The 19,104-nt window shown below is 31.5% G+C and overlaps 2 protein-coding genes across 2 annotated transcripts; one reads left to right on the forward strand and one right to left on the reverse strand.

The window, feature by feature from the left end:
• Positions 1–809: 809 nt before the first annotated feature.
• LOC127720257 (toll-like receptor 4) lies at positions 810–4,005 on the forward strand. Its single transcript, XM_052226749.1, has one exon. It carries the CDS (start codon positions 830–832, stop codon positions 2,930–2,932), a length of 2,103 nt encoding a protein of 700 aa, XP_052082709.1. The 5' UTR covers positions 810–829; the 3' UTR covers positions 2,933–4,005.
• Positions 4,006–6,026: 2,021 nt separating this feature from the next.
• Positions 6,027–10,797, reverse strand: LOC127720256 (toll-like receptor 4). The gene is made up of 2 exons (XM_052226748.1): positions 10,754–10,797; positions 6,027–9,974 (listed from the first exon to the last, which is right to left on the reverse strand). Exon 2 carries the CDS (start codon positions 9,959–9,961, stop codon positions 7,838–7,840), a length of 2,124 nt encoding a protein of 707 aa, XP_052082708.1. The 5' UTR covers positions 9,962–9,974; positions 10,754–10,797; the 3' UTR covers positions 6,027–7,837.
• Positions 10,798–19,104: the final 8,307 nt, after the last annotated feature.

The raw sequence follows: 19,104 nt of genomic DNA on the forward strand, positions 1-19,104 counted from the left end.
TCCTCTGAACAATGACAGATCTGATAGTTTCGGTAGCTAATAAAACTTTATATTTATATGAACCAAATACTTGTATATTATTTCCTTAATAATCAGCGTGGTGCATTCATCACTACTGTTGTCATAACGTAATCAGATCCTTCCGCTGCACCCAAATTATTAGTTTCAACTTTAGCTCAAATTGTAATTTACAGTGTAGTGATGTCTTGACTGTTGTTTTTCTTTTTATCGTTTTTATTCTGACCATTTGTGTTCTGTACCATTTTACACAACTGTTTATTTTCATTGCGTTCTTGATATCTTCTCACTTTCTCATTAATGTTTCATTTTTAGTCCTGTTAAGATGAAAATATAAAATTAACTGTATATCAAAAACTACCATACTTGTCCACATTTGTCCCCCCCCCCCCCCCCCTCGTAATATTAATTTATTATAATGTTTCCGATAAAGAACCAAATCAATGAAAAAACAATTGATTTTCAGCAGCATGTAAAATTCTATACTTTTCTGTTAAAGAATATATTTGAGATTTCCGCTTTTTTGTGTGTTTTTTTTTTTTTTTTTTTTAATTATGAATTTTCATATAATAAGTATGAACACGAACAATATCATTGCACCCTTGTACATGTATTAAGAACTAGTTTATTATTGTTTTCTAATCAGTATTTATTTTTACCTATATTTTTTTATATATTTGACACTGTAAATAAACTAAACTTGATTTTTATATACCTTAATCATTACAATGAATAACCGCTTTATTACGTATATTTTCATTCTTCTTTTTATCATTTTTCATTTCAGAGCAAAGATTGTCTATAAAGAACCATGAATATAGCATCACTAAATGTCGTAACAATAATATTCACTCTTGTAGCAGGGGATAACAAGTCGAATTTATCCTATATTTCGTGTCCGTTCGATCATCGATGCATATGTTCAACATCGCCTATTCTTGATATAGATTGCAATAACACACAGATAACAAGGAACGATATCCCATATTTTCCTCGTAATGTGAACCAACTCAATTTGGGATTCAATTTTCTGGTGCAAATTCGAAACAATACGTTCCATCTGATGCACGAATTATCGAAACTAGATTTGTCATGGAATGAAATAACTGTCATAGAAGAAGGAACATTTGATGACCTACATAATCTACAAGAATTGCATTTCGAAGGCAATTTGATAAACTGCAGCCAAGGCGCACTTCCAATGAGTGTTTTCAAATCACTTACGTCTCTAAAATTTCTAAATGTAGCAAAAATGCAGAACTGTAAAAGATTTCCGGATTTTATAATATCTGGTCTCACCCGTCTTGAAAGCATAGTCATTGATATAAGACCAATAGTTGCAGTTCCCGAGTTTGGAGTTGGTTATCTGTCACTGAAACACTTCAAACGGCTAAAGGCTGGATTTTGTATATTGCTAGGGGTTGACAAAGACACATTTGTAAATCTTCCATACGTTGAGTATTTAGATCTGCAAAACTGTTTATTAATGCAAATAGAGAGCAAAACATTTACTGCAAACACAAACTTAACATATTTGGATATATCAAATAATAATTTGCTAATCGATGTGTTTCCTATTTTATCTCAAGCACTTCCTAATTCATTGAAAATATTAAAAATGTCAAACTCAATGCGGGATTTATATAGTTTCAACCCAAACCTGATCTTTAAATCAGATGAAACATCTTTAGAGGAATTCTACATTAATGGAAATAAGTTCGTTTATGCGCTCGGTGATGAAGATCATAAACTACCGTCAACTTTAAGGATTGCTGATTTTTCAAATAATATACTGATGAAGTTTTGTTTCGACATGCCCAATTTATTAGCCTTAGATTTACGAAATAATTCATTGGGTGTGTATCTTGCTTCGAACAGATATACTTATTCGAATGAAACTACTCTAAAACAAGTAGATTTATCTTTAAATGAAATCCATGATTTGACCTTTCCGATATTTCATGGTCATGCCTATACAACAAAAATAAATCTAAGCTACAACAAGTTAACTGATATATCTTTTGATCTTTCACATTTAGTCCGACTTGAAATTCTTGATCTCTCGCATAACAATATTTGGAGTGTTTCTAAACTAAGTTCGCTTGACATTTTACACACATTATCAACCTCAGCAAAACTCAATTTATCTTATAATAGGCTAAAGTGTAGCTGTAAAAATCTACCATTTATTCAATGGCTTTTAGAAAATCGTAATATGATGGTCCAGAGTAAGGGCTACAATTGCCGATATGAAAATGGACAAATTGCTGACATGAGAGATGCTAGTCTAATAGATATATTGTTAAAAAAAGACTGCAGATCATATACAATACTAATAGTTGGTGTTACGGTAGCATTACTTATCGTGCTCATTCTTCTGTTTGCAGGACTAATATTCAGGTATCGATGGAAACTACGCTATTTGCTTTACATGACAAGGCATAAATATAAATTATACAAAAGCATTCAATCTAGCAAACATTATAAATATGACGCATTTATTTCTTATGCGAATGCTGAAACGGGATTCATTTCGAATGAGCTCATTCCAAATTTAGAAAGAAATCACAACTTGAAATTATGCATACATCAGCGTGACTTTATACCAGGAGAAGAAATTACCCAAAACATAACGAATGGAATTCACCAAAGTAAAATGACAGTTTGTATTTTAAGTCAGTCATTTTTAGATTCGTACTATTGCATGTTTGAATTCAATATGGCAAGAATGGAGAGCATCTATGCAAGAGAAGGTAAAAATGTGCTTTTTCTGATATTATATGAGCATATTCGACTAAAAGACATGCCATTGGTTATGTTAGAATTCGTTGAACAGCAGTCTTACATAGAGTATCCTAGAGATGAACAGGGAAATATTGTCTTTTGGGAAAAACTGAAGGACGCTTTATTATGAGCAGTTAGGGATAATAATTTGAATAAAAGATCAATCATAGTTTATTTACACCCAAGCCGTTTATGATGTGGTTCGTTTCTTTTGTTGTTGTGTATATAGATCTGAATTTTCGTCGTGCATTGAATTATGAACAAAGACCGTTTTATGCCATGTTGAAGTATATTTATGGCTATATATACAGTTTGTACTTTGTCTTCTTTCCTTCTATCCGTTGTTTGCTTTTTTATGTGCGCGAATGAGGTGTGATGTTTACCAAGATCCCAATATGCATGCATGACTTACATACACATTTCTTATATAAAAATAAGAAGATGTGGTATGTTTGCCAATAAGATAACTCTTCAATTAGAGTCCAAGAACATGGGACATAGAAATTAAAGACTATTGGTCACCGTATGACCTTCAACAATGAACAAAAACCATACTGCATAGTCAGTTATAAATGGCTCCGAAATGACAAATGTAAAACAATTCAAACGAAAAAAAACAAACGAACAACAAGTATTATATACAGCAACAAACAACAAATTTACAACTGATTTACTGGCTTCTGACTATGGTCAGGCACATGAAGAATTTGGCGGTTTTGAACGAGTTTACTCGCGGCAAACCCTTTCCATAGCTTTGGACAGTAGTGTTACAGTTCATAGTTTTTACCTCTTTAATAGATTACAATAGCTGTATTTTGCAAAACTTTTAGGATTTTTGTTTCTCAATTATTTTCAACTTCGTCCTTTATTTGGTCTTTATAACACTTTTTTGATTCGAGCGTCACAGATGAGTCTTTTAACAAAAAAGAAAATATTCCAATCTATGTTACCATAAATAAAAAGACGATATTAACTTCAACATGTTCGAGGAACACAAACAACAGTTATAGAACAGAAAGGGTAAAGCAGATTATAAAACATAACATTACTTATTTTGCTATACATTTGTTATACTAGATGTTTGAATCTAAAATGGCAAAAATTGCAAGTGTTTTTTTTTTCAAGTGATGTCAGATATACTCTTACATGTATTTTTAAAAAGACATATATGTTTATATGATAATACAAGAAGTGTTATTTGTGTTTCTTTTGTTTGATATAAAATTAGGTGTCAGACCACCAATTCACTCCCTCCAATTTAGAACGTATGTAAAAGTAGCCCTTCTATGACACAAGATAATCCTTTTGATGGCACTGTTTACTTAAACTAACCAAAAGATTTACAGAAAAAGACACTTTTGGTAAAAGAGATATATATTTAAACCATTTTGAGCAAAACTTTAGTTGTCTATAGATGAGTTTGCATTAACAATTGAGGATTAATGCGCTCCATAAAATACTAATTTTAGATTTCAAGAAAACCAGGGTAATTTTTAGAAGGACTTATCTTTCAAAAGACAATTCGTTCTTAGAAAACCTTAACATGGGTTGACATTTTGGCATGTCGAAAAGTGATTCATGTACAATTCAGGATATACCTGGTTTCTATTAAATTAAATTGAAGGTCAAATATTAAGAAAGCTGTGAAAATTGCAAAATTTGGTTAAACAGATAGGGATTTTGAATTGGCGTATGACACGGTTAAAGCTAAATAGTTTCCTGAATTTAAATTGATTAGTGAGTGATCAATACAAAGATGTCAATAGATATTATGTTTAATATTAAAATATCATATGTATTGTGTCACTAAAGACATAGCCTATTATCCATATTTGGTGATTGTTGTACATTTCACAATATACGGTCATATAAAACGTTTATTGCTGTTATTTTCATTAACTTTTTGTCCATTCCGTGAATTTATTATTTTGTTGAATTTTGATATCATCTACAATGTATTTCTACATCTCCCTCTGATTCCTAGTCCATATATGGTAATATACTGTAATAGTTATGGTACGGTTTGGTTATATCAGCTCCGATCTTTTCAATAAAGGAATTTAATTTGGTGGAAAAATAAATAACAAGGGAAGATTAAAAACTCAAAAGTAAACAAAAAATATCAACACAACTGCAAAATAATGAAAATGCACTTTAAACCAACCAAGTTCATAAAAAAACTAGTACTGCATAGAACAATTTTAACTCGTGTGCTTGATTGGTAAGCAGCTCGTACTTCTCACATAGCACTCGTTCTGTTGCTTTTGCAAGTACATATTGAATTGTTATTTAGGTTTATGATTTTCAAAATGTTTGGCTTTGAGCATCACTAAAGAGATATGTAATGTCAAAATGTTCATTTAGAGCAGTAACATAAGAACTGTTAATTGTACTGACACACACTTGCCTATATTTTGAGTGTATAAAGGTTTGCTTGGAAGAACTGCACTAACCAAACGAATTAATTCATGATCAAAATTCAAACTTTAGACTTGTTTCATACACAATTTTGTTTTTGTTATCATAGTTCATTTATCATTATTTTCTCATTATTAAAACTTTTTTCATAACTGTGATTTTTGCTATAGCTATCTGCAGTAATTGTGAAGTACCACCCCTGGAATAGACAGCAAGTGCTTCAAACATGTATTCTATGGTTGGATTATGCGTTATTACATCCACTATTTTTTCTCATGTAATTAGAGTTAATAATTTATTGATATTTGGTTTTAGGCCTTCTGTCATTTTAAACATACTACGCATCACTTTTCAATTATTGGAAAGTTTTTTTGTCTATCTGACGGATTTGCATACTAGGTCATGTGGAAGTATCAATCAGTTTTCATTTTTTATTATTATATTTTTATTGTAATATTTTTTTCGAATATCAAACACTGCAACGTTTTGTTTGTCCAAGCATATTTTAATGTCACCAAGTACAAAACCATCGATTGAACCATTCCCTTTTATCTATAAGTTATTGTTTGTTTCCGCAACAAACAATAACCATATATAATCGTATTTGTACACGATGAAATAGGAAATTGAAACTTTCCGATCAATTATGTACCATGTGAAAAAATTCAGGCGTAATACTACTTCCTCTATTTCTATTTTAGAAGAAGTATAAGTGCAGTGTTATGTTATTTTATTGTTGAAGCTAATATGACAACTTTTTCAAATGGTAATTATGAAGACTTTAAAACATGGTTTAAAAGTAAAGCAGCGTTAAACTTTCTTTAAAATGTCATTCCTACAATTGTTCAACTCCACCAGCGAATCAATAAAATAAAACGACACAAATATAATTATGTAAAACAAAAAGTACCCATATACAGTTCATGCATGTGATATCAGTATATCTAGCATTTACTGTAGTACACCGTAAAGTTATACGTGACGTACGATTTTCAATGGCTCTCTTGAACATGTTGAAGGCGAAGTTTAAGGCATAACAAACATATGTCAGTCTTTTTTAAGGGCAAACAAGCATTGGCATTCTAAATTAGTGTTTGTTTCTGCCATATACAAATATATTACAATGATACGTTTTTAAAATTTTGTTTATTCAATTGTTAATTCGACTGATTGACTCACAGGATGAAATAAATTTGAAAATGCTTAAGTTCATTTTGAAGCTAAGATACCGCGTTATAACATCTGTAAATAACCTAAAACATGTTTTAAATTAAATTCTAATAACATGAACACAAATATATCCAATTAAAAACTTGCAAAAAGAACTATTTAGTAATGTATACTTGAGACTTAAGAACTGGTGTTTATAAATGTATAGTCTAGAAGATAAATTGTAGTTTGCAACGCCAATTTTGGGACCAAACAGATCTCAGTTGACTGCAAGCATATAGCCTGAACACTACTTAATTCGGAAAATCTGAAAATTATAAAATTGAAGAGGACTTTCTTCTTTATTGTTCAGTTTCTTCCAGTTCAAGATAGATTATTGGACAGTAACATATGCAGCAACTGAACATATATCTAATTCACCATAATAAGATAAAAAGGAAACCGCCTAAAATTGCTCGAAAAGGTTAAGTTGTACTTGCACTATAAAAGATGCCCGTAAATAACGGGTGTAGATCATGAAGATGGTAGATATGTGTCATATTGGCAATCATGCAGTTGAACAGATGTAACACGACGGGCATCGTTATTACTCAAGGAGAAACCTAGCATTCCGTTGTAACTGAAGTCGTTTATTTTGGTGGATCTAGTATACATACCAGAATGTATGCTACAGATTTTGTATAGTGCACACAACATGTGATCTGGGAAAAATTTTCAACAAGAGGGCACAAATCAAAACACTATAAAGCCAAACATCCAATTGTTATCGAGCAACAAGACGGGACAAAAACTGTCTACTCAAAACAGCATGAGTAGTCCAGAATCATCATAAATTAATGATAATTCTTTTACATGCATCTCCAATAAATTGAGTATTATGATGAAACAGAAAGGATAGAGAGTTTTTCTTTTGAAAAAAAAATCACAATACGAACTAATGCAATAGTTTGAAAGTTACATTCGTCTGTACTACAAAGGCTATATTTACGTCATTTACGCCTGTATTTATCAATCATTCGTAATTTATCTATAACAATAATAAAATTCTTGAAGAGCGCCAATAATATTTAAGGGTTCGGTTACGTTTCAATTGTAGTTAGACTTGGCATGTCTATTTTTTTTTTGAACAATTCGAGTGTCAGTGTTTTGTATGGTCTTTACTACTGTGTCTATTTTTTGGTGAATCATTTCATCTTTTTTATGTTTTATATATGCCCTTGCGAGTAAGATTGATAGATATATTATAGTGTTTTTTTTATCATGCACAATTAAAACAAAAATCAGACGCATAACAGTTATACTGTGACATTCACAAAACACTTCTATAATTCCGCATCAAGTTCTGACTATTTAATTTTTCCAAGAACAATCACGTCTTAATCAGTTCAAAAAATCAATTACGTGTCAAAAGAACATCTGTATTAGTATATAGAAAGATAATGAAATGTCATTCTATTGCTTCTTTGATCTTGTCCCAAAACAACACATTGCCTTGTTCATCATTTGGGTATTCAATGTAGGAATGCTTCTGAATAAGTTCTAACATAACCAAAGATAAATCCTTTGCTGGAATTTTCTCATAGAACACTAAAAATAATATATTTTGTCCCTTTCTGTGATAAATATTTTCCATCCTAGCCATATTGAATTCAAAATTACAATAATATGAGTCTAAAAATGATCTTGTTATTATACAAATCGTTTTCTTACTGTCATGAATGGCACTTGTAATGTTCACTGTAATTTCCTCTCCCGGTATAAAGTCCCTCTGATGAATACAAAGCTTTAACTTCCTTTCCACTTCAAGTTTTGGAATGCACTCTTTAACTATGAAATTCTGTTCGTTGTCAGAATACGATATGAAGGCATCATATCTGTACTGACCTTCAGTACCCGGGGGTTTATATCGATTATATTTACTCTTAGTCATATAATACATATATCGAAGCTTCCAACGATATCGATAAATTAAACCAGCAACAACGAATATAATGGCCAAACACAAAACCAGCGATATACAAATAACTAAAATCGTGTAGTCTCTGCATCCTTTGATAACTTGTTCAACATTGTGAACAAAATTTCTATTTACAACTATTCCGCTATCGAGTTTACATGTGTAACGATTAATGTTATGAAAAACAGTCACATGGTTAAGCATCCATCTGAGAAATACTATCTCTTTACATACACATTCAAGAAGGTTATTTGATAAATCTACTTTGAATTTTGACTTCATTTGGATATTGCTAATTGCCTCCCTTGCTTGCAAGTTCGATATGCTTGTTATATTATTGTTAGATAAATCCAGCATTTCAAGCCTCTTTAATTGAGAAACGTCAAAAGCAATGTCTGATAAGAGGTTGTTACTTAGATTAATAATTCTTAATTTAAGTTGGTTATTAAACACTGACCATTTTAGTTTATGAATTTCATTAAAAGATATATCCACTGTTTCAAGTAAGTAGCTGGTATCGTTTTCGATCATTGGAGCATATGATTCAGATGCTAAAAACCTACCAAGTAGATTTTGCTGCATATTAATTTTTTTTAAACTCGGCATATCAAAGCGACAGTCGATTAGTTTATTATTTGAAAAATCCAAATATTTAAGCGTTTGTGGAAGTCTTTCTATATATTCAACTTCAGGTGTTGCATTGACAAACCAGTTCTCGTTAATATACAGCTCACGTATTTTGGTGGCATCCAAATAATAGAACAATAGCTTTGGTAAATTCATTTGGTATGGAAATGTATTAGTTAATATCAGTGTTTCTAAGAGTTTCATTTTCTCTGTATCTTCAACCAAGTTTGAAAACCCCTTGAAGTCCAACTCATTGTTTGATAAATTAAGAATTTTCATTCGTAACAAACTTTGCAGTGTAGACGGGTTATAAACTGTAATCGTACATCTCGAAATTTGTAAATGCTCTAAATAGGGTACATTTACAAATGTATTTTTGTCAATTTCATTCAATAAGCAATTCCCAAGGAATAATTTTGTCAACTTCTGCAATCGAGAATAGCCTTTACCAAACGATAGAACCCGACGAACAAAGATAGCATCAACATAAAAACTCTGTAAGGTAACAATATCAGATATGATATCGTCAGGAAAAGTATGATCATATTTCATACTATTGCGTTGGACATTAAGAGATTGAAGACTGACTACTGGTCTAAAGATGTGTGTTGGAAATACAGCATGATCATATCTCAATTTGTTGTTTTGCAGTATTAATTGTTTCAATGAGTGAAGATCAATAAAAGCCTCTGGTTCTAAAGTGTTTAGACGATTCCAAGACAAATCGAGTGTAACTAGCTGAGACAGATTCTTAAAAGTTCCATTTCGGATTAATAGAATATCATTATGAGATACATTGAAAGTGTACACATTTATCGGAACAGCTGGAACTGAAATTTTCCCACTTTTAGAGCAATCAACATTTAAGAGATCGTTTCTAAGACTGCATCGGCATCGCTTATCAAAATAACAGTTGTTTGAATTAGCCAAACCATATCGTACGTAATGCAATATTGCCAACAAATGTATCCATTTGAGAAACGCCATGACAACAATAATACTGAAATCAGAAACATAATTAGCCATATGTTAATTATAATAAACATACAAGTTAAAGATATAACTAGGTCGGAATGTGTAGACATGCACTGACAGTTAGAATTGAATGTCACCTATCTTAATTTACATGAACTTTTTAAAAATCATGCTTTATTACAAATGAACATGTAATCATGATAACTATTTTTATTGTCAGATTTTATTGTTGCAAGGCATCTTTGTCCATTTTAATTATCGACGTAAACATTTTAAAACGTCAAAATGAATTCATTCAAATCTCGTATTATAATTCATTACAAAAACAGTATTTCTTTTTTAATACACAGTCAAATTTTCCTCGCGTGAATTTCACATCAAACGAGCTTATACGTGAAACTCACGAACAAATATTCACCTGAATCACATTATGAAATTTTTCACATGAATTTCATATTAACTTCAACAAAAAACAAATGATATTTTTTTATGTTTAATCAAATTTGAGAATTCAGATGATATTTGAATAACTTTATTTTGAAAATATACCTGAATTTCACGTGAAAAATTCCATGTAATTTTCACGTGAAATAGCATGAGTCACATTAGATTCACATGAAACTCATGTGAAATCAGTTCATGTTAGTTTCACGTATAAGCTTATTTGAGATGATATTCACGTGAATTTTACATGCGATTCACATGAGTCTAAATTCACGTAAAATATCCCTGTCTTATTCTTTATAAACATTACATAGTCCTTTTTTGGTTCCTGAAATTAAGAAAATGAAATACGCAACATACCTCTGTGTAATCTATTGCACATTAACGATCTCTCGATGTGCTTAATTAATGTGATGTATAAACAGTTCTAATAAGGAAATATATTTACTTTCATTACGGTAAAATACAATCTGACCGGAAACCGCATGATGCAGTACGATCACACCAATATTACATATTTTATTGTGAATCTCTATACAATTAGTAAATGTCTGAGCAGTGCAGCTGCAAATGCAGTGCGACTAGGGAAAATTGTGATAAATGTATTGCAAATTTGGATTTTCTATGCTAAAATTTACTGCAATATACGTATACATGAAAACATATTTGTTTTCTCATTGGATCATCAAGAAAATTTTAAGTAACAACTATTGAAAGTGTTTCTCTTGTGGAAATTAATTTTATTTTAAGTTTAGTAGGAGAATACGTACGGTGACCCTTTTTGTTTGTTGATTTTAATAGCATATGTTTGTGTCGTTGGTCTATATCTGTCATATTTGTTTTTTCGTAAATTGTTTTGTTTAAAATGAGAACATTCGTTTTCTCAATAATTGATTTTTTTTCATGTAAGGGCCTTTTATAGCCGACCACACGGTATAGGTTTTTCTCGTTGTTGAAGGCCGTACGGTTGCCTATAATTGCTATTTTCATTTGTATTTTAATGGATAGTTATCTCATTGGCAATTATACCACATCTCCTTATTTTCATACGAGAGCTATCATCACATGTTTTATTTCATAGCTATATCAAATTATTTCCTAATCTTGCGTGTGGATATTTATCTGTTAGATTCTATATTCTATCGCAACGGAGCATTTACTTGCTTATGCGCATGCATATCACCGCATGCTTTAGCCTGTATTATCAGTACTTAAAGCTATTATTATAAGTGTAATGTGAATGTAAGTAAAACGTATCGCGTTTCAGTTAAAAAAAAACATATTGTATAAAGGGTTAACGCTGATATACTTAAAGTTATTTCATGAGGTATTAAAACATGACGAATGTTATAGCCTAATTTTTCCAGTAGTTATCCAGTAGACAGGGAAATACACAAATTGCACTATTTGGTATAATAGTCATGGCTATACAGGAAATTATATTCTATTTAATGTACACGTCCTAGTTTATCTCCTGAGACTTGCTGCATTTTGCTTCCAGTTTACTGCAACATTAGGTTTTGTCAGTCATTTGTTGTTGTTGTTGTTGTTTTTTTTGTTTTTTTGTTTTGTTTTTTTTTGCAGCAATACTTCAATATTTTTGACTGTAGTGGGAATATTAATTCAAAGGCTGTTTAATAGCGTAATGGATACCACAGACTACTGATATATCAAATATACATTCGTGATCAGCATCGTATCTATGAATTTAATATTTGTCGTACAACAAGAAAATTAGAGACGGTATTATGTAGTATAGATACAATGAATAAGCGTTGATTCTTGAAAAAGAAACCATGAGCCCGGATGGCGAATGGCTTGTTTTTTCATGAACTATTATGTTGATGTATTTTCAAAATTTAGCCTTTTCTCTTATTAGAAGGTATTGTAAGTGAGTTTAAATAACCACAGTATCATGTTCAACGATGCATTAATGCATCTAAGTTAAAAATTAATTGGTTAGAGAAATACAAATATAACCTAACACGTCTGTCTTTGAATAATCAGGCATCTGAATATTATCTGTAATTTACAAAATAAGACATATTCGAACTTAATTCTGAGTACTTGTATATAAAATAAGTATGTTACTGAAGTTTCTAGCAAGAAGCATAATTCTAGGTGCATCATGATTTAATCGCAAAGGATTTCTGCACAAACATTATGTAGTGAAACAGATGAAATCGTACTACATTTATAAAACAAAAAATGGACAAAGTGAATATACTCATTTTCGTTTCAAATATGTGAAATAGCCTATAATAATCGTTTTATCACAGAGCACTTTATTAAGTGTCTGTCGAGCAAGTCTGACTGGTTTGGTTTAAACAAAAATACAAGGTTTGCAAATAAGTCTGCCAGACGCGTTTCATATTTATAAAAAGTCTGGGAAGTTTCTCTGTGACGTCAGGACAAAACTGATTGGGTAAAAAACAAAAATACCAGATTTGAAATTCAGTACGCCAGACGCGTTCCATATCTAGAAGTAGTCTATAAAGTTTCTCTGTGACGTCAGGATAAGACTGATGCCAACATTTTCGTTTTTTTTTCTGAATTTTTTGTAGTTAAGAATCAATGAATAAAGAAATTGTAGAGATAATTTGTTTTGTTTACCTACTAGTTCTAAATTATATGATCTCCATGTTTCATTTCATGGAGACTTAACTGGAAATGTTACCAGTATAAAGACAGTTGCATGGGTAGCGGTCAAAATTAATTTTGGGGAAAGCTTAGTATACAGAGAAGGGTAGTTCAGATTTTTAGTATACGTTTAAACTCGAAATTCGAGGAATATACATGTCAAAAATATGCTGCATTACCCTATGCTATGACCTTTGCAAAACAGCAGGGCATGTACAATTTCGATTGTAGGATATTTTTTTTTATGAAACTTCATAGTAAATTTGGCACACTTTATGTAAATTGGGCACACTTTATGTCGTAAAAGGGAAATAGAAAATTGTATTGTCTATAGTAACAGAGGTGCAAACTAGATAGATTGAAAAAAGTTAATCTATTTTATTTAAAGAGATTTGAATGCAATTATAAATATAAAGTTTTATAAATATTTCATTGAAATTGAGAAAATGATAGGACTTAAATTAACAGTTCACAGTATGCATATTTCACCTAAAGCCTCGTTTGCAAAGTAAATTCAGGAAATATGTATATTATGAACTTTGAATTGTTAAGAAGTGCTTATACTTACTTTTTGATGTCATTAAAACTCATTGATTTTTAATGAAAATTTTTGTTCGAGTGTTTCGTCTTTTCGAAAACCTCAAAGTAAGCCGTAACACCTGACTGAGCATACTTGCCTCAGAGGTAGGGGTATTAAATGCACTATAAAAAGTCAGAGTGTATGCAGGAATTTCTTACAAGCTATAATTCTAGTTAAATATGTATTGTTGTGATAAGAAGTGTTTTCATAGCCTTGTTCTGTTTAATTGAATCAAAGTATAGGTTCCAATTTGTAAATACACCACGTCTCTTTTCGGGAGATACTTTTAAAATATCCATAGATATTTTGTTTTGTTTTGTTTACCTACCGGTTTCCAGATAAGATCCCCATGTTTCATTTCATAGAGACACACCTTAGGAATTTTACCAGTATCAAGACAGTAAGGTATCGGTCAAAATCGATTCTCATGAAAACTCAAAGTAAAATGAGGGGTAGTACAGGTAAGTACAAATTTTAAACTCTTAGAAGTTCAGGGATATAATCTCGCAAATATGCCGCGTAACCCTACACTTTGACCTTTACAATAAAAGATTGCATGTGGTCTTTCCATTCTACATCTAAGGTACATTTTTATGAAACTTCATAGTAAAAGTGGCTCAGTTTTAACCACAAATGGAATTCCTATCGGAAATTGCATTCTCTTTTTTTACAGAAATGCAAACTTATAAAACAGAAAGAAACCCATAGCGTCAATCAGTGACAGAACATATAAGAGGTTAGACTCGAAATGCTTATTCTAATAAACTATTGACTAATCAATATTAGTGAAAACATTTTTTTCAGTTAAGCCCTCGTTATTTGCTAGTACACGGCTTGAAATATCTATATAACGGTAAGATTTTGAACAATTCATGACAAAGTTGCGCCATTTCTGAGGTTAATTTTAATTCAATTGAAACTTTATGATTACATAATAACTCTAAACCTACAATATGTGACAATAAGTCATACTTTTGAAGATATTTGTGCTTTTAACATGATCATTTAAAGGTCATTTGTGAATGAATAATCAAATCATTTGCGTTAGGTCGATTTGCGGAGTTTACAGATAGTATATGTTGTATGAACAGATAACAGGCATTTGTAATATGTTGTGGTCGGTCATATGTACAACAACATTTAGTATCCATACTATTAAAATAGAAAACAGTTTTTGTGTCATCTTCGGTTAGCATTTCAAGAATAGTACATCCTAAACTCCTGAAAAAGACCAAAAATTCAATATTTTTAAATATGGTTTGAAGTACTTCTGGTAGAAAGATTACTTCAAATGTACATTTTAATAACAAATTTTGACGTCAGTGATATGTGTTCACCTTTGCTCGACTGTGTTTACAAACGTCAGTGTTGTGTTCGAGATTATATTTCGCTAGAAGTTGTTCAGTTTGAAGTACTTCGTTGTATATTAAACCCTTGCTCCAAAATATGCTTCTGCCCTATTACTCGTTGTTGGTGAAATTGAGGAAAGAGAACGGGATTGTACTTACAACCACTGGCCAGTGTTTGTACTTATCTGAGACCCTGATTCTCTATTATGCCAAATTAAGATCGAGATAGGAAATCTGTTTTATATATATAATATATATATAGACACACGGAAAAACGTTAAGCACTCCTTGGTATATTAAATATATTGAATTATACCATGTTACAACGATAATCAATTAATATCCAAATATTGATTTTAACAGGACCATAGTTCCATAAAAAAATGTGAACATTTAATTATGGCTGGTAGTTGAGATATCAACATGATCAAGGTACTACGCGCCTGAACGATATGCAATATCCAAAATTTAGTATTTCCACGCTTAAAATTTAGGTGTTTAAATCCGGCGTTTTGAAAAATGTATTCATTCTCTGTGAACATGATACGGAGGGGAATATCGAATACTCAAAAGATTGAAAATTGTCAGCAGGCGGTTAACAGGAATGTCTATATTAGCTATTGGGCTTCAAATGGACTATCACTATACTATAGATAGCCTGCTTGTGAGAAAACACATCCAAACCATCTCCGTGAAGGACTTGCCACGATTCAGTAGACCACCTGTAACATTGCAACGTGAAGACAGGGTACTGCATCGCCTGGTTTAACGAATGTTTTTTGCAACTAGCCCTGTTATTAAAAAGAGAATGGATACCTAATAGACGTCTATCAACCAGAACAGTAAGGAAATCAGCAGGACTGAAGTCAAGGAGAGTAGGTAGACGTCCAATGTTATTAATCGACGTCAACGATTACGTTTGGCACGGTATTTTGCATTATCTTACTTCCTATATATTTCTAGGAATATGATTGGTTAAAAGCAACCGCGTGGAGACCGTGTATATTCCATATTAGGTTAGTAGGGTTCCATATTGGGCTAGTAGTCAATACACGGTTAGAAGTAGTGTTACGTCCCTTTATAAAAACAACACGGTGTTGAGGAAAAATCTTAAAGGTTTCAACAGACGAAGAAATTCATAAAACACATTTAAAGCTAAGAAGTTGTTATTGTTGGCATTTGTTTTTGTATAGACCAATTGAAGAAGGTTCTTTATTTTAACCGTGTATTGAAGACTTGATCACTTTGATAGGCCACTAGTCTAAATACCACATGTTGAGATAGTCGGTAAGATAAATTAGTTACATAGTGTGCTAGTGACCTAATACGATATATATGGGGTCAGTAAATTCCATATGGAGATTCGAGCTTCGCTCTTACCCCATATGGAATTTACTGACCCCATATATATTGTATAAGTTCACTAGCACACTATGTAACTAATAATATGCCAGTTGAAACTTGCGGATCTAGCACAGAATCGGACGAGAGTTGGTTTCTGTTACATGTATCAGTTGAACGAGTCACAACGATGGATGACAACGATAGGTCGCATCGTTCAAAGGCCATTACCGCATACCTTCAAGATGAAGCTACGACTTTTCTTCAATGGCTAACTATCAGCCCGGACTTGAATACGATAGAGCATGTTTGGGACATGTTATGACGTCGTCTATATGGAGGCAGTCGAACTTTCTCTACAAAATTAAAGTTAGTTGGAAGCAGTATTGTTCCGGCAATGGCGACAGCTACCACAGCTGGAAATCCGACGACAGACTCTAGGGATGAGACGTAGAGTTGAGTTAATCATCCAAGCACGGCATGCTTTCAATCAGAATTAAACTTCGAATCTTGGATGTTGTTAAGTGATTTGAAATTGGCGTTTACCAAGTGATATGACAATCGTATCGAGCATTATTGACCAAGAAGGTCATTACTTAAGATAGACATGTTTTAGAGTAATAACAAGTCATGTAATGTTATTGATTTTATTGAATTTCTTGAATTATCATTTCTGTTCATATTTATTGTGTTTTCTTTAGTCTAATGTATTGTCCTGACAAGCCACATTTGTATTTATGTGATTATTTAATTTGGTCTGTAATGTCATATCACTAAATGTACTATTTGTCATGATTTGAAAATAATTTCGGGATACATAACTTTTTTCTTTGTGTATATATACACGTATGGTTTAAATATAAAAATGACAGCAACAAAATTTATGTTTGAAAGTAATCATAAAATAATGTAAATTGCATTGTTATATATTAGGCCGTAAGTTTTCTTGTTTGAATTGTTTCACAGTTTGATATCGGAGCCTTTTTTATGTGACTTTTATGTATTGTTCTAAGGAATTCTGATATTTCAAATGTACTTATCAATGATTACAATTTTGTTTTAAATGGTACTATGTGGTAACTTAACTCTAACAACAAAGCTTTACAGTAGAAAAGTCGTGATTTAACATAAATTCGTGAGTTATTTTAATTTGCTGGTGATACTAATGCAGTTCAATATGACAAAAAAAAACCAATTTTCAGTTATAAAGAAACAGAAGGACACATTGATTATCCTTCGTTTACAGTGCCACTAACTTCTGATAAAGAATAAAAAGATGTAGCTTCTGTGAAGGTGACTGAAAAAAAAGATTAAATATATCGTGTAGTTCAAACTTATACAAAACAATGCTAATATCCATACCACACGACAGTAATACGACGTTGGACAGTTTGTAAAACGAATTTCGGTGCCATGTGTGATAATGTGCCAATCATTTTTGTTTGCAATCCGAATTCCCTGCATTTGTAGGATACATTCTTTTTGTAATACCAAAATCACCTATCTTTATTTCATTGGTTGAATTAAGGAGTATGTTGTCGGCTGGAATGAAATATGTAAAAGATGAGTTATATCATTCGAAACATGTTATAATGTAATACATGTAACATAGTATTTCACTAATTTGAAGCGCTATTGCATCGTCGAAAATAACTATCTTCAACATTCATATTGACCAACAGGGAATTAAACACATAATAAGACAACAATAAACAATTCTAAATAAGATTACATGTTTTTAAAAAACGAACAGAATTACACAATTTGTAATATTTAACTTCGAGTAAGTCAAAAATGAAGGAAAAAACACGAAATGTTTTCCCGCTTTGATTCAAATCGGTACATTTCTGGGTTTTACAGACTTAATGATGAGTTGTAAATTATCAAATTTAATATGGGTATATCAAGCAATAATACGTTTGCAACACTGTATGCTTTCGCCCGTTAGCATGCAAAATTTGTATTATGAAATTTCTGGTTTGAAAATTTATTACAGTAATGTCATGTGCTATTACATTTCGGTACCTTTTACCTCGTTTGCGATTGCAGCCTCACCTTAAAGGTAAAAGTCGTACGACTTTTCACCTGAATCGTAAATTATGCATCCAGCGATTGGATGTTTAGATTTTTTTTTATATAAGGGCATTCCTGATTCACGTTATTCCAGAGCTGCAATTCGTACGCATAGAGTTTTTACAGCGTTGCTTGATTTTTACCTTACCGAGAAGGTGTATATTATACACGGTTTGTAATATAAACGACAAAAACGTTTTTCGAGACGTCATTGTCAATTTCACACCTTTTTCATTGGCGTCTTTGTTAGAATAATTTGTGTTAACGAATAAGTAAACAACATTAAGTTTAAAGGAGCATTACTCTTTGCTAAGTCATCTCACCAAGATCGCTTCAACATAGTATTATCTTCTTGTATTGGTGTTATAATGTGAAAATATCCAGAACATCTTATTAAGCATGTAGGAAGTGTCCGCAAAATGAGGACATTTTATTCTAGTAAAAATTGAAGTAGTGAGAAAAAAATCCATTCCTGCAAGATTGATTCAATATCGCTGTTTCATATTTTTTTCTCGCACACATTAAATTTGTTACTTTGCTATCTATAGTTTGTAAACGAAAGATGTGTTATTTTTTTCTAATTGAACCATAAGACTAATAATATGCTTTTATGATATTCAAGATTTCGAAATTAATCAAATACACACTTTTTTTTTATTTCTTGTCTCAGAAGTACTAGTGATTCTTTGGATTTATCCTGGTCATGAAACCTAAACAGGGGTGAGAAT

Source organism: Mytilus californianus, unplaced genomic scaffold (genome assembly GCF_021869535.1).
Source record: "Mytilus californianus isolate M0D057914Y unplaced genomic scaffold, xbMytCali1.0.p SCAF_11, whole genome shotgun sequence".
In the NCBI taxonomy this organism is placed as follows: Eukaryota; Metazoa; Mollusca; class Bivalvia; order Mytilida; family Mytilidae; genus Mytilus; species Mytilus californianus.